Consider the following 16,962-nt stretch of genomic DNA (forward strand, 5'->3'; position numbering starts at 1 on the left):
TCCTCGATAAATGAGTTATCTAAACACCGAAAGAATTTTTCAAATCGGACTCGTAGTTCCCGAGATCAGCGCGTTCAAACAAACAAACTCTTCAGCTTTATTAGTATAGATATCTATAAACCTCTACTTACATCAAACCGTTTAAGATCAGGCTTAGGAATGAGGAAGGCAACGTTGTATCAGCTTATAAATGAACGTGTTCCAATCCAATTTACACGCAATATCTCTTTATACTCTTGATAAAGGCCGACTGAAATAGAATCAACCAATTACTATTGACACGAGTTTTAACGTTTTAACTCTAGCACTTCTTTTGTAGTCTGCTCATAAATCATCATCAGACTTGACTGCTGATTAGACTTTGCCTGTAGAATTGGAATTATTGTATAGAGAAAAATTTTTGCAAGGTGATGTTAGATGGACATTCAGTTGGTTAATAACCAGGAAAGAACTTTGATTCGTAGTTTGCATTATTTAGAAATAATAGCTCGTAATTATTTAAATTATGTTGTTAAGTTATTGTGTCCGAATAAGTAAATTTGTTGGGAGAAATATAAAAAGTCTGCAACATTTTTATTGTACAAAATTAAAGTCATATAACAATAAAACAACATCTATTATTTTCCTTTATTTTAAGGAACATAACATACGTTTTCTTTCGATTTGTTTTATCAAAATTGTTATAAAGATATCATTCGTATTATTGACCCTAACAATCGATTAAATAATAGTACAGATTGACATTTAAATAAAAAAAAATTCAAATTTAGGGTGATTTAGGGGCAAATATTCTGACATGTTTAAATAGCTTTCATTATTTTAAAAAATAATGGAATGTTTCAATTGAGTAAAAAAATTATGTCTTGGTGGCGTTAATGCAAAATTTGTTGAATGTGAAATTAGTAAATTGCATGCACTGCGCACAATGAATAAAAGATACAAGTGATTTTACACTGTATTCGTGTATATTTAAATTTCTATTGATTATCAATTTAAATTATGATTCTATAAATTTTGCCTTAGAATTGCCCTCGATTTTTGCCCTTGACATATAACCTTACTTGCATTTAGTATTTGCCCTTAATCTGCTGTCAATGTTTTCAGTATACCGTTTTGCGATAATACACAGGTCATGGTTGAAAAATCTTGTTTTCTTTTTATTTAAATAATTAACATATTATTTAGATTTGTTGGAAAAATTGCAGATGATGGGTTAATTCTAAAATGTAACTAAAATTGATATCTACGTAACTAGTTGTTATTGTATTAAATAAGTATGAAATGTTATAATTAACCGAGCATATTATATTTAATTATTCTTTATAATATATTTTCACTAGCTTTTCGCCCGAGGTCGTAAGGGAAAATCCGTTCCCGTGAGATTTCCGGGATTAAACCTATCCTATGTGTTAATCCAAGTTACCCTCTATATGTGTGCTAAATTTCATAATAATCGATAGTAGTCGTTTATGCGTGAAAACCATACATACATACATACCTTCCCTCTTTATAATATTAGTATAGTAGTATAGATAGAAGGTATTGGCATATTTAAAAAAAAATCAAATCATTCCTTGATGACGATATTACCAAATACTTCGACACTTCCAAAAAATTAATAAACATTATTTTTTTTTTATTTACTTACCATTCTAAATCGAGTCTGAAACATGTAGGTAGCTTCCTTCCCATCAGTTACCAGGAAATAAGGAGTGGCCAGGAGGTTGCGGGACGAGCGCAGTAGGGTTATCGTTATGTAGAAGGTCACTACGTAGCCTGCTATTACTACTGGTCTGAAACAGATTGAATACAATTAGATAAAATCAATTTATTAAATAGCATAATTAATTTTACTAAAGTGAAACTTTTATTACATCGTCTCAAACTTTTTGGTCTGTGTAGCGCATGTCGAGTGACGCACGATACGTACGATAATTATCGTACAAATAATTTTTAGTTAAATGTCTATAGTGTGAAAAAAAGTTTCACTTTTACCGTGGTTTCATAAAACCACACAACATTTTTTATTTATTATTTAATTTATTTATTTGATAGTACCTATCTCTCAAGCTTACCTGTAAGTATTTAAAAAAGTACATGATTATGAGGTGTAAAAGTTATCAGTTTGATAGATAATATTTTATACTAGATTTTTGAAATATATTCCATAAGTAAGCATATGATATAATTGTTATCAGTACGGCTTTAAAACTTTTTGTAACAACTTTTCTTGGGTGTTTTATTTTCACTGTTATAACTTTTAACCTTATAATATCTTAATATTCGAAAATATCAAAAACTCTATTGCTATATTCATGAATGAATAGGAGATTAGTTTACTTGATTTTTCATTAGAACCTGTAGAATGTCAACTAATGCTCATAAGTAGTTCAGAAAATAATCTATACTAATATTATAAAGCTGAAGAGTTTGTTTGTTTGTTTGTTTGTTTGAACGCACTAATCTCGGGAACTACTGGTCCGATTTGAAAAATTCTTTCAGTGTTAGATAGCCCATTTATTGAGGAAGGTTATAGGCTATATTTCATCACGCTATGGGCAACAGTAGTGGAGCCACGGGGGTGAAACCGCGCGGAGCAGCTAGTAAGTAATATACACCGCCATTCACCTTTCTAATTGAATTGTGGACACTCACCTGAGAGGATCATTACAATCCGGCAAAACCACATCAACGAAGCTATCAATCAGTCCCCAACCACCTCTCCAATGCATGATGCAGGCCAGGATGAATATGTATGTATAGCAGCAAGTGAGCAGTCGCTCGCGCAGCCACCGCCCCGCTCCGCCTTCGCGCCACGCGTTCGCTGAGCGGGCGAAGAGACGCGTTCTGTAATATAACAGACAAGTGATAACTGCGTTAAAAACATTAAACAACCGACTTCAAACTTGCACTTACAACATTTACAAATACAGACAAAAATGCTCATAAAATAAAAACTACTGGGCCTATCCGAATAAAATTTTTATGGACCCAATTCGACACCAGCATCCCGCATCGAAAAAAAAGAATCACGTAAATCGGTTCAGAAACCTCGGAGTAATCGGTGTACATACATAAAAAAAACATACCGGCCGAATTGATAACCTCCTCCTTTTTTGAAGTCGGTTAAAAAGTGACGATTAACATTAACGGTCTTACTAATAAAATGTTACCATTCGCTATGCAATGGATTAGTTATTGCAATAACCTGTCTTTTTTTATGATTGACGTTTCATGTGAGCAAGAGCAGGTCACAGCTATGGTAGAAAATGGTAGAAATTTATCCATTGTTTAACTTTTTATTAGTAAAGCCGTAAGATTAATAACTTGTACCAATCTATGTATGTTATATTATTGTGTAGTATAATTAAGTTTTGTAACCTTTTAATGTTGTGAGAACCAAAAAAAAAATAAAGATGATTTTTTTTTTGTTACTACATCAATTAGATTTTTTTAATAACTTGTACCTACCATTAAAGTAACTTTCAGCAAATAAGCATTTGAATAGGAATATGACTATTTGAGTTAAAAAATTACTAAGTAAATGAATCGAAAATTCGGTTTAAAACTGTAATATTTAGAGAAAAATTCGACTGCTTTTTATTACTTTTTTGCGAAACAAATATAAGTGAAAATTGTCGTGTTAGTTTATTTAGATTAAATAGTTGCTAAGAGTTGCTACGTTGAGACAAGATAAGGCTAAGACGATAAACGAATGTTTTTTACTACCTAGGTACGTATAATTTCTACACTCTTTTACTTTTAAAAGTAGCGCACAGTTAATAGGTAATTATAATTATTACTGGAGTATGTTATCATCTACAATCTCGTCAAATTGAAGCAAAAAAACACATTTTTTCTTATGACATCTTTTTTTATGACTGAATACTTCTTCGAGAATTCTTTTTTCAATCTTGAAATAATTTAAATTTTCAGACTATCACCTCTTAATCTATCTACACTAATATTGTAAAGCCGAAGAGTTTGTTTGTTTGAACGCGCTAATCTCGGGAACTACTGGTCCGATTTGAAAAATTATTTCGGTGTTAGATAGCTCATTTATCGAGAAAGGCTATAGGCTATATCATCACGCTACGACCAACAGGAGAGGAGCAACAGGGGTGAAACCGCGCGGTGCAGCTAGTGTACTATATTGGGGCATTATTCTATTAATATACTCACTTAGCAACAGACAAACATGCGTGAATAAGCATCCCCAGCAAGTAAATCTGTGCGTGGGGGAACATACGAGGGTGCAGTTCCATCACCCCCCAGGTGCCCCGCCACACTCCAACCACCAGGGGGGCTACCAGCACGCTCGCGAATATTGCATCACCTGAAATTTATATGAAGATTTGTTGATAAAATCTGTTTATGACAAAAAAAAAGGAATTAAGAACCTCGCCTTAGTCCGTCCTTCAGAAAGACTGTTAATAATTATGAATTATGGGTTTTTAAAACGTCTTTTGCTAGATTTAGATATATTATTTTAAATTCGTTTATTATTATTAAATTAGTTATATTTAATTTTACATACAGTCATTTCAAATTATTTCAATATAGATATTTTTTTATTATTTCTTGTGGCATCTCACACTAATGAACTAAAATTAATTTTTCAGCCCTTTTTTAAAAAAGTGATTCTTATTTTTTGGGTTGTGTATTCAGTTCATTTGTATATTTAAATATGAACATAAATTACCTGCTCCGAATCCAACTTCCTTGCAAGAGCAAGAAACAGGAGGCTCGATCGCTTCCTCTTTCTCAGGGTTTCGTTCATTCTTCTCAAGTTTTACATTTATTGTTTTTTCAATACGAATCGGTGCTTTTTGAGGCAGCAAATTCTCTGTGCCATTGGGCGGCATCTGTAAAGTATTTTTAATACTTTTAAATTGAGTTTTTTTGCGAAAAATTTTAATTACTTTTGTATGACACAATTCTATTCGTCTATTCTATTTCGTCTGATCGATTCTACTTTTTTATATTCGAACAACACTATTACGCTTATTATTACGAATAACTTTTTTACGTTTTGAAATGTTCCCATTTTGTAATTATTTATTGTGTATTGTTTAAGTGACAGATATCGTTCGATTTCAACCACACTCGATATTGGAAATTCCTAAGCTTTTGGAGCTATTCATTGTTAATTATGAAGATATATAATAATGGGATAATAACAATCGGCTTATCTTTATATAGCTATATTAAGTGGGTGCGATTATGTTAATGGCTTTTAGCCATAACATAATCGCTTTATCTAGTGTTTTGTTTAAGCACGCTATTACGTTTTTTTTTTACAAAAAACGCTGTTTTACGGTACCATTTTAACTTAAAGTAATTACACGTGAGAACATAGTAATAATTTAAAGATAGTATATTCAGTTCTACGTTCATCTTATAAAAATTGTACGACGTCATACAAAATTGTCGCTGAAAATGGGGGAATTTTTATGAATCTAAATCAAAATTTTATTTCAATAAATTATGAGCTAAATTAAAAATACTTGTCGATTTCTTCATACATTTTGCTCTCGCGGTTCGTCAGACCACGCCATAGAGTAATATAATATATACGGGTAGACCACGCTCAGAAGCGCTCTTGGAAGGATGGGTATATCGCTCCTCGTGCCAAAAATAAATACGAAATAAAAAAGATTATTGTGCGTGCACTATCGTTTTCGTGATTTGAAATATTTGATACTTTATAAGTAATAACTAATAAGTAAACTGTTTAAGTTTCATATTCCAATTATTTGTAATTTAAAATTATGTTCTAAAAATTACCTTGCCTGAGATCCTCTTTCTTATGGGTTGTTGAATAGATTGGTGGGGTAAAGCAGTTCTTAGTAAGATTAGGATTTGGATGGGTAGGAATAGCGGCAATTTTTGAAGTAGACTAGTAGGAAGACAGATGTACAGACAGTAAAGTATTATGATGTTAGTCGATCTCTATGAGGATGACAAATATGGGGTCGAAACTAAAATCCAATATGTGTCGACGAAAATTTTACATCTTTTCGTCATCGGTGTCATTTTCATGGTTTTTTGAGTACCTATTAACCAATATGAGGTCAAAACTAAGACAAGACAGCTATTAACAAATCCCCAAAGTTACCGTCGATAATTTGGTATATTTTTTTTACTCCTTTAAAGTAAACTTAAATAAAATAACAAAAACGTTAACAACTACAGTTTTGTAGAAAGTCTTAAAAAAACAATTCATCAATCATTATATTATGTTTACGTGAGCGTGATGTTGCCGCGAACGTTAGTAAATTTGAGTAACGCAGATATGTGATAGCGTCCTTAAGCTTTTGAGCGGTATGGCACGAGTAATTATTGCACCAGAGAAATTTATTTTATTGTTCACAGATTACTTATACGTCATTATTCAAATAAGGATATGTACTTACATAATATTGCACATAATGTTTCAATCATGTTTCAATACTTAGAAAAAAATCATATTTTCCTTATTACATTTTTAATGTGTGTGGTACATGTGTGGTTGATATTTATTTGGGATTGTGGGATTATTACCGGGTTCTAGAGTTTATCACAGAGTTTATTATTATAAAAAAATATTACGTAGCACACTGGTCAAATAGCCGTTTCCTTTCCATTACTTCAATGATTCTAACCATGGAACGCAGCCTTTATAGTTCTTAATTATACTTAGATATATATTGAATGCAATTAAAAAAAAATGCCTAGGTGCAGTACGATTCAGACTCGCGACTGTAAGGGTTCCGTACAAATGATCTATATTTTTTTTATTGAAATAAGAGACAGGGAGAGAGATAAGGAAACAGACACAGTTACATCCACATTCATCATAATGAAAATATAAGAAGCATTAGTAGACTAGGAATAGTGGTGCCAAATTCTTGTAAATTCAATATTCATAATAATACATTACTTCTAGAAGAAAAAGAGTGGAAAATCATACCTGAGAATTATTTATATTGTAGTTTAACCTATTTTTGGTATTGTGAGAAATATTTTGTATCAAGCCTTCAGAACTTTTGTTTTACCTTTTAACCGCAATATATACAAACACTTCCAAGTTATAAACATAACACTTAAAATGATTATTTTACACTTTTCACTTAAATATTACATTATTTTAATGTTAATTAAATAAATACTGAGATTGGTGATGAAATTATGAATAACATTGATAAACAAGAATACAATATTTGAAAATAATTTACATACCCTCATTTGAATTTAGAACTTACTTCTGGTACGAGTGAGCGCGGTTAAAGTTGGTGTCCGATATTTTAAAACAAAATAAAAAAAAAACCTTGTTAAACCAAATTAAATTAATAATTATTCCACTGTGATAGTGGCTTAATAAAAATACATTATAAACATTTGTTTAAATTATATAAAACATAGATAAATAATAATTAAAACATTCAATAACTCAGTTGTGCATTACAAAAATAAAATAAAAATGTTGCCACATAAATTTTCCTCAAAACTCAAAATATATGCTTGCGTGATAATATGTATTATTATAGTCAAGAGTTCATATAATACCTTCATTCATACTTCTAACTAAAACATGAATTCAATGGGGAATGGAATATACAGGGTGTAACACTAATTAGTATACTAGCGCGAAGGGACTTGTAGTTTGCATACACTGAACACGTAAAAAATACTTAACACGTTAAAAACAACAAAATTACATTAAAAAAAAGACGGGTTGCACTCCGGGAGTGCCGGCAGAAGTGAAAACTTGATTATTAACGTTGAACATGTTTGATATTTTGGAATGGTATTCGTCTTAACGCTTTTTCGATCAGGTCACGTGTCCTGACGCGAGTTTAAGATTTTATACCCATTACAGAAAAAGTGCTCAACGCCGCTAAAGAAGTTTTCAGTTCAAAAATTTTTGCTAAATGTTTCCTGAAAACATGTTTTCTTCTCTAGCTTCGCGCAGCCGGCATAATATATACAGCTTAGTATACCGACAGTGGGACACCTGTATACCTATTCCATTCATCCCATTGGATTCATGTTTTAGTTATAGAAGTATGAATGAATTCTTTAGAAGTTATTGAAGCGAATCAAATCAAACGTGATAGTTAATAAAGACTTAATAATGTTTTGGATATAAACGGATCTCTTCCACATAAAGCAAGTAATTTTTCTATTTATAAACACTAGTTTACTGTTTTTTGTTTGTTTTTACTGTTCTGTGCTTCAAACTTAAAACTAAATAAAGTGATATCATATTTTGTTATTTACAAACACATTCCTCGCTAGTCGCTACACATTATTGGTAGAAAATCATCCTTATAGGATCATTTTACACAAAGTTACAGCATAAAGCACATTTTTCAAAGTTGTTCAACATTGAGGGTTCAATCCATTGTGTACGATTCAAGTCTATAATTTTCTTATCGTAGCATTCTATCATCAAATCAATACCTTCGTTTACAAATTACTTAGTATTATTTACACTTTATTTCCCTATATTTAACGTCTTTGATTAAGGGAGCTTTGGAAATCGAGATTATGTTTACACTTGAATCTATTCGCATAATCAATTTATATTAAAATTGTCGTGAACACAATATGCGTAGTTAATAATATAATATGGATTTAACTAATAATAATTAATAAAATTAATATTTATAATGTTATAGTCTATGTAGGAATAAGATTATAAGCGACGTTTTTTTTTCGTTTTGTACGTATGTACCCCAAGTAATACTATGATAAGTTAATATAATATGTATTGAAACGGTTACATCAATATTGAACATCTTTCACCACTGAGCTTATAATATTATGATTCTTTATTGTTTTTTATTACCTACGTATCTAATCGGGAGCAGTTGGGACAATGGATCATATGAATCCAAAATAAATGTTCATAAATTATTCATTGATGATTTCGATTTTCCTAACTGATGCATTTTAATTACACGCCTTTCACACTAATGAGTTGTTTAAATCGTTTAATTTAAGCCATAACTAAACGATTTAAATTTAAAGTTCTCTGAACTCTAATATTTTCTTAAACGTTTTACCAAGCACCAACTAGTTTGAAATTATGAACAGATCTTAAAATATTTTAATCGTTTGTGTTTTTCTATTTAGCTTAAAATATATTATAAAAGATGAACGTCAAAACTAGGCTATCAGTAATATTACCAATATGCAGTGAAATTAGCCCTGATACCTAATATCAATCAAAACGGGAAAATAATTCAAAAAGAAAAATTCAAACACACGTACACTACACTGAGAGTATACTTATTATTTTATATTGTCATATTTAATATATATAAATCTCGTGTCACAATGTTTGTCCTCAATGGACTCCTAAACCACTTAACCCATTATAATAAAATTCGCACACCATGTGCAGTTCGATCCAACTTGAGAGATAGGATAGTTTAAATCTCAAATCGTTTTAGAGAAAGCGGGCGAAGCAGCGGGCGATAAGCTAGTATTAGTATTGCTATAAATTATCCCAAGATTCAAGAATCAGCAGGTATAAAAACCACCCAATGCATTTTAAATATTTCCAAGGTCGACCCTTAAAGTCCTCATCCTTGTAGAAATAATTGATAACGTAATTATTTCAACGGAATTTTTATAATTCGTACATTTGCCATAATGTTAAAAATCTTTAAAAAATAATCGTTTCGATAAATTGACGATCAGTTGAATAAATTACTATTATTTGATTCTAATGACAGTGCTAAGTTTATTCTAAAAATATGCACAAGCAAAATCCCAAACAAGAATATTATATTGCTAACACGACAAGCGCATATTTTTAAAAACTAGATATAATATTAAATCATAGCGTACCTACGTCAATTATTATTTATTATTCATAAATGCATTATAAATACACACAATAGATTATAGATAAATCATAATCATAAGATTTAATCTTGTTTACATAATATGTGGAAAATTATACGCGTTTCTATCTGTATGTCTTTATATCTGCAATATTAACAGATTACTTCATAATACAAACCGATTTTTCTTTAAATATTTATCATATGTCTATAAATCACTACAGTGTTTTTTTTGACAAATTTGCTTTTATAAAACAGTGTACTTGAATAAAAAAACATTTTTTATTTATGTTTTTTTATAGTTAATGTGAAAAAATATAATTTTATATGTAAACTATATTATATAGTTCGACTTAAACTTCCCTAATTTTAATGGCTACATAGTGATAACGCAGTATAACAAAGAATATTGTAAAACATTTGGTGGGTCTCCACATATTGATCAGCCTTTCGAATCAATTGCGGGGCGAAGCGGCTCAATCTGTGGAGACCCGACTTACAACGATTACGATAAACGATTGCATAAGGATTGCATAGACATAATATTATAATTTGAAGCTAAAAAAATTATAACATATTAACATGAATTATTATTTGTATCCAAAAAACATTTAACCTTTTTATTGTTGACTATATTGCAAAACACGAATATATGAATAAGTATATCGGATCGAAGGACTACGCTTAAGGTATTTAGGTTAACGATGTTCAAAGACATATTTCGTAATTTTGTTATTGTTAAGCTCAAAATCTTCTTATCCGAAAAAAAATTTTTTTTTTGTTATAACTACCTATATAAATTATTTCAGTGTCACATGTCGAAATATTTTGTTAGACCACGTCCGCGTCCTGCTAATGACTTTTAATAACTCACGATTGTACGAAAAGTTAAGCAATATTGAAAACAAAAAAATAACATGTCAAATGTAAGTTCCCAATCCAATACATCTCACCCAATAATTCACGTAATGGTATTCTGGATACGTTTTATTAAGTTAGGCCCTCTTGTCCTTCACGATGCGATCGTATCAAATACCAAAACCAGGTCATACTAAAGTATCAATTTTTTATTTTGTTTTAAGTGAATTTTATTACCATTTTAAATATTTTCTATACCGAAATCTTGTGATTTCTAAATTTTATGTTAAGTTTTTCAAGTGAGTATCCTATCTTGGTTTTTCTTCCAGTCTAGGTATATAAATCTACAGGGTTAGTTTTCAATGACCGGCCAAATTTTCAGAAATGGTTCAGAATCGATAACATTTTCGATATAATGACAAAAAAAACGTTTTTTTTTAAATTAGATTTCATTCCTGTCCGCCACTTGAAAGCGAACGTGTGGACATTACAAAAGCACAATTCAGTTCAACAACCTAGATAGGTAGAAGTTAGCACACACATAAATTGTGCGATGCGCGCACGCACAAAAGTGCATTGATTATCGCGTGTTTACGATTTAGGAAATTTTTAAGACATTTTCAAATGAATGCAAGGTATTTTTTTTTTATTCGACAATAATATTTCAAATGTACCTTTGGTTTAATATCTAGATCTTAATTTTAAATTTTGGCTGGTCATTGAAAACTAACCCTGTATGTAATATAATATTATATAGGTAAAATAAAAAATTCAAATAAAATTGTCCCTATCATTTTAATCAATCAATGTATTATGTTTATTTTATTTTTTTCGTGGTTTATTGCATAATTCACGTCGGACGACATTGTTTAAAATTACGTAGGTATGCATATTGATTTTTATATAAGGCATATCAAATTCAAATGTTCTTTATAAATAATTCTTCACCAGTTAAGTTAGTTAAAAAAGGAAAGAAAAAAAAATCTTCATATTCTGACATTTTAGGGAGTGATAATATAGTTTTATTTGTATAACTATATCATCTAAAGGCGGATAAAGGAGGAAAATAGTACAAAGCTTGATAAATTCTATTAATAATAATATAAAATATATGCTAAGAATTGAAACCCTTTCTTCGTTTTAGAAATAAAAGAAATCAGCGATTTACTGAAAAACCTTTTCCTTCTAAAAAACTCTATTTAGATTTCAATTTACATAATCGATTCCTTCGAGAAAGTTCCAAATCACTCGTCGCGGAAATAGCCTTGTGGTTCTAAGATGTCATTGTAATTATGTTACTTTTTTATAATAGGTATGTTGAACCCATTTTAACGCATTTTTAGATAGTTTTATGATGGATGATAGAAGAATTTAAATAGTGTGGCGATCTTCAAGTTTTTACTTCGTCCTTTATTATGACAGTTGCAAAAAAATATAATATTTTAGCCCGGACGATGATTGCAGCGAGTAGCGACTTATTCTTAACTTGTATAGAACAAAAAAAAAAACTGTCTCCTATCGAAACCGATGCAGAACATAAACCTGAAACGAAAATTTACTTTAAAAATTTACTTTGTTGAATGTTTACTGAACAACTTGAAGTACTTAAATTTTCAAAAGCTAGAATCTATAAGCGGGTTGCGGTTTCATTGAAATAAACTTTTACAAGTCAGAAACTGCTTAGTTTTTGAGTTTGACGTTTAGGTAACTATTGATGTAGGTACAATAAACAACTGTTCTAAATATTTGAAGGATTATAACACATGTTTTATTTTTTTTATTCTACTGTTTATTTACAATCCTTAAATTTTTACGAAGATAAAGGCGATAAATGTTTACTTACACAATAAATGTGAATCCACTGAGGCGATTTGCATGAAATTTGCCATAAACGTAGATGTAGGTATAAGGTCAATGGTTTGTTTATCAGAAACAAATCGCTGGCGTCATATCTAGTTTGCAATAATCAACTCAGCGCATACACATTTTTTTAGTAATGAGTAAATGAAAAAATAATATTCATTTTTTTTTGTTACTAAGACAACTTTGTTATTTTACGCTAACAGAAAAACATGTAATGATTAATGAGGTAATTACAATTGTATTATCCAATACAATTTCCTTAGCTGTAGAAAATCAAGTAAAAACTAATTCGAATAATCGAGTAGATGTTTTGTTTAGTATTGAAACTAAACTATATCTATTGAATACAATGATTCGAATTTATTTGCCTGTTCTGGATCGTTCTTAGTTTATATTGTTCTAGAAACAAATAGAACATAAAAAAACCGGCCAAGTGCGAGTCGGGCTCGCGCACAAAGGGTTCCGTAGCAGCAAATATAATAAATTACAGTTAAATCAACCTATCTCAAAAACTATAAGAGATACTTTGATCAAACCAAAAATCGTTGAAAGAGTTAATTAGCATGCATCACCTCTATTTTTTTTAGAATTTTATACCCCATAGTTATAAAAATAGAGGGGGGGGGGACATACTTTTTACGACTTTGAGAGCTGATATCTCAAAAACCGTTCACTTTAAGAAAAATGTTTTTTAGAAAACTTTATATCATTTTAAAAGACCTTTCCATTGATACCCCACACGGGTATGTACATCGAAAAAAAAAATTTCATCCCTCAGTTACATGTATGGGGGGCCCCACCCCCAATTCTTTTTTTTACTATTTAGTGTCATATTTTTGTAGCGGTTCATACAACACATATTCCCATCAAATTTCATCACTGTAGTACTTATAGTTTCCGAGTAAATCGGCTGTGACAGACGGACAGACGGACAGACGGACAGACGGACATGACGAAACTATAAGGGTTCCGTTTTTGCCATTTTGGCTACGGAACCCTAAAAACGGACCAAGTGTGAGTCGTATTCACGCTCGCTCGAAGGGTTCCGTACTATCTCAAAACGGAAAACATCACCTTTTTCGAATATTTATTTAATATTATTAAGCTATTGCATAGCTTCTATCGCGGGCCTTGAGCGCGGGGACCGAATCGAGAAATTCCGTAACGAAAAAACCTCACGCTTCCCACTCCGGCGGGCGGAGGTGTGGCTTGAAGGCATAGCATGCAATAGCTTTACCACGGCAGTCCCCGAGTGCCACACGTGACACGTCGTTTTTTATATTTTGTTTTGGTACTTTTTACCGAAACACATCATGAAAATGCTAATATCACGCTTCATGAGATACACACGGACAATTAATGGTAAGCAGAGTGTGAGTAATAAATAGGGTTCTAGTTGCACCTTAAAATACAATGTCGTTTTGCATTTATTTAGATTATAGAATATTTCATAGTTAATTAGTTTTGATTCGTCTTAATTACTAATCCATACTTTATTCAGCGCATCTACACAGAGCTTACACAGAGCGAGCTGTCCCGCAAAGCAATTCCTGCGCAAAGCAGCTGATCCTGAATCATTAATTGTATTTTAATTTCTATGGTCAATATAGTCTGTGGAAATTCCTCGGCCGAAAAACGGCGGAACACATGATTTCCTCGCCACATCCACACTGACCGAACCGCCTGGCGGGACGATCCTTCGCAAGGATGCATGCTCTGTGTGGACTGTGGACCCATCTTTTGATTCTTAATTCCGTCTTCTTGCAATCTTTTGTCAAAGTTCTTCCTGGAGTATGATTATCAACAATTAAATTCTTATTAATTGTTATATTGATTAAAACTTAATGATTTGATGATTGATTTGATTTTTACACTTTTTCCTTTGCGTGACCGATTCCTATGACCGAGACATTGTAATATTTTATGTAACATTATGTAGCAATGGCTCATGTTTTATTATGATTGATTTTATGATTTTCACCACGTATGGACTATGGATTTTTATCATATAAAAACGTCTTTGAGCAGTATGCCCATTTTTTTAAAACAAATTTTCAAACATTGCATTTGGTAGGACCATGATAAAAATAAAATTAACTGCGTTAAAAACAACCGACTTCAAAAACGGAAAAGTAAAAAATAAAAAAGATTTGATATTATTAATTGCTACATATTATTTAGATGTGCTATTTATTAAATAGGTTTGATGTCGGTGCACGGGCTTAATACTAAGTGCTTAGTGTTTGGCACCGACTTCAAACCTATTTAATAAATAGCACATCTAAATAATATGTAGTAATTAATAATATCAAATCTTTTTTATTTTTTACTTTTCCGTTTTTGAAGTCGGTTGTTTTTAACGCAGTTAATTTTATTTAATACTTTTTAGTGTAATTTTCAACACGAATCAAACGAGCCCAAACTCGATAAAGTTGAGTCAATATATTACTGAGTTCCTATGGCCACCTTCCGATTCCATCATCAAATCAGCTCTATGTCATGATAATGTTTCATCGCTATCCAATTTACACACTTATACAAAATTTCAGCTCAATCGGTTACCGGGAAGTGAATCAAAGTTACTTGCTACATTCCAATTAAGTCATCGAGTACAGACAAAAATGCTCATAAAATAAAAACTACTGGGCCTAGCCGAATAAAATTTTTATGGGACCAATTCGACACCATCCTGCATCGAACAAAAAAAGAATCACGTAAATCGGTTCAGAAACCTCGGAGTAATCGGTGTACATACATAAAAAAAAAAAAAAAATATACCGGCCGAATTGATAACCTCATCCTTTTTTTTGAAGTCGGTTAAAAAATTGACAAAGGTTTGTGAAAATATATTTACAAATTTACTGCACTAACGACTCTATAAATATAACAAAAATATTATGCTCATATTTAATTTAAATATACAATTTATTATACGACATTAAACACTTTATAGCGTCTGTAAGGAAAAGGAACAGGTTTTATTATGCTTGCATATCAAAGTGTATACTGTCGATACGTTATGACATAATATTATACTAAAACAATATTTTGTGTCTGTGCGTCTTTTTATACAGACTATATCTTGAAAAACTCATTTTAGCAGGACCTTCACTAAAAAATAGCAGGTAATTTTGCACTCAAGAAATAATAAGGTTTAAAATTATAACAATAACAGTAAAATATAAAACGCGAAACGCGGTTCCTGGAGCCGTTTTTAATATACTAGTACATAAAATTAATTCAATTTACAAACCTAATAAATCTAGTACCTAAGTATAAACTATGTATCGCGAACACGTAGTTAAATTAATTTTTTTTTTCCTCAATAATTTTTATTCTTATAAGCCACCTCAAGAGATTGCCGATAATACCTATAATTATAAATATTCTAAGAAATCTAGGAATTTTCTTGTTTTCGAATTTGTGAATTTTCAGTATCGACTGATAGTCATTTTTATGTTGAAGGGGGAAATTAAGTTATGAATTGTTATTTATTCAATAATTAGTGATCTTATTAGCTCGTTGAAAGTACTTTGTGTCTATTTCATGTCGTATAAAAACTATAATTTATTTTATTCTATGAGGTGAATATTATTGACCTGGCACGAATAAAAAATAGATGCTAGAGACCATTAGGTATTTCATCTATAAGTTAGATTACGAAAACTGTAAGTTGAAAAGTGTAAGTTATTTAATACTTACTCAAAAATATAAAGAAATGTAAATTTTAATGACCGGATTATTAATTAATTTTCATGTTGTTAAAAATTTCGAGACAATCTTTCAAAAAATTGTGAGAAAAAAAATATAATCAAGCCTTTAAACGGATTTGGAAAAGTAATTTGCAATATTTATTTACGTACAAAATATTCAAAAAAAGAACAAGAAAATTTATAAAAAAGCTGTTGCTTAGTATGTCACATCGCGTGACTAACAATCTGGTATTTTGTTTTTTGAATCCTCTACCATAACACTGTAATATGCAAGGCCTCTGAAAATATGGCTTTCAAGGACATGACATACAAATTACAATCATGAAGGAACGATAAAATCATACATAAATAATTAATTAATCTATTTAATTCAAAATCTTTAAAATACGTGAATGAACATCTAAATTATTATTTTTTTTAATTTCATAAAACCTGCGCTTTATTTCATAATATTTATAAAAAAAATAACATACCAGGAATTTTTTAAACACTCCAAACAGAAATCCAATACCACAGCCTGGATAATTTAAAAAGTTAAAATGTCACTTGATTTTTTTTTGCGCGGGAACTCGGCCGCGTAGTCAAAAAACGGACACTCGCTACGTTGTGTTTAGACACAAAACCTTAGTGTTACTAAAGGACGATCGATTCATGGTCACTATAAATAAAGTTTATATTTTGCTACTGGCTGC

General features: G+C 30.7%; 1 protein-coding gene across 2 annotated transcripts in view; it reads right to left on the reverse strand.

The window, feature by feature from the left end:
- The window catches only part of LOC123693606, a 44,192-nt gene extending 27,230 nt beyond the window's left edge, over positions 1-16,962 (reverse strand). Inside the window, exons 1-5 of one of the 2 annotated variants that reach the window (XM_045638784.1) lie at positions 16,744-16,962; positions 4,703-4,865; positions 4,183-4,336; positions 2,656-2,847; positions 1,649-1,793 (exon numbers count right to left, since the gene is read on the reverse strand). In XM_045638784.1, the coding sequence (XP_045494740.1) occupies positions 1,649-1,793; positions 2,656-2,847; positions 4,183-4,336; positions 4,703-4,865 (654 nt within the window). In that variant the 5' untranslated portion in view covers positions 16,744-16,962. Of the gene's footprint in view, positions 1-1,648; positions 1,794-2,655; positions 2,848-4,182; positions 4,337-4,702; positions 4,866-5,029; positions 5,187-16,743 lie in introns of those variants that run through there. The other variant, XM_045638783.1, reaches the window with a different exon arrangement.

The sequence above is a fragment of the Colias croceus genome, chromosome 8 (assembly GCF_905220415.1).
Source record: "Colias croceus chromosome 8, ilColCroc2.1".
Classification (NCBI taxonomy): domain Eukaryota; kingdom Metazoa; phylum Arthropoda; class Insecta; order Lepidoptera; family Pieridae; genus Colias; species Colias croceus.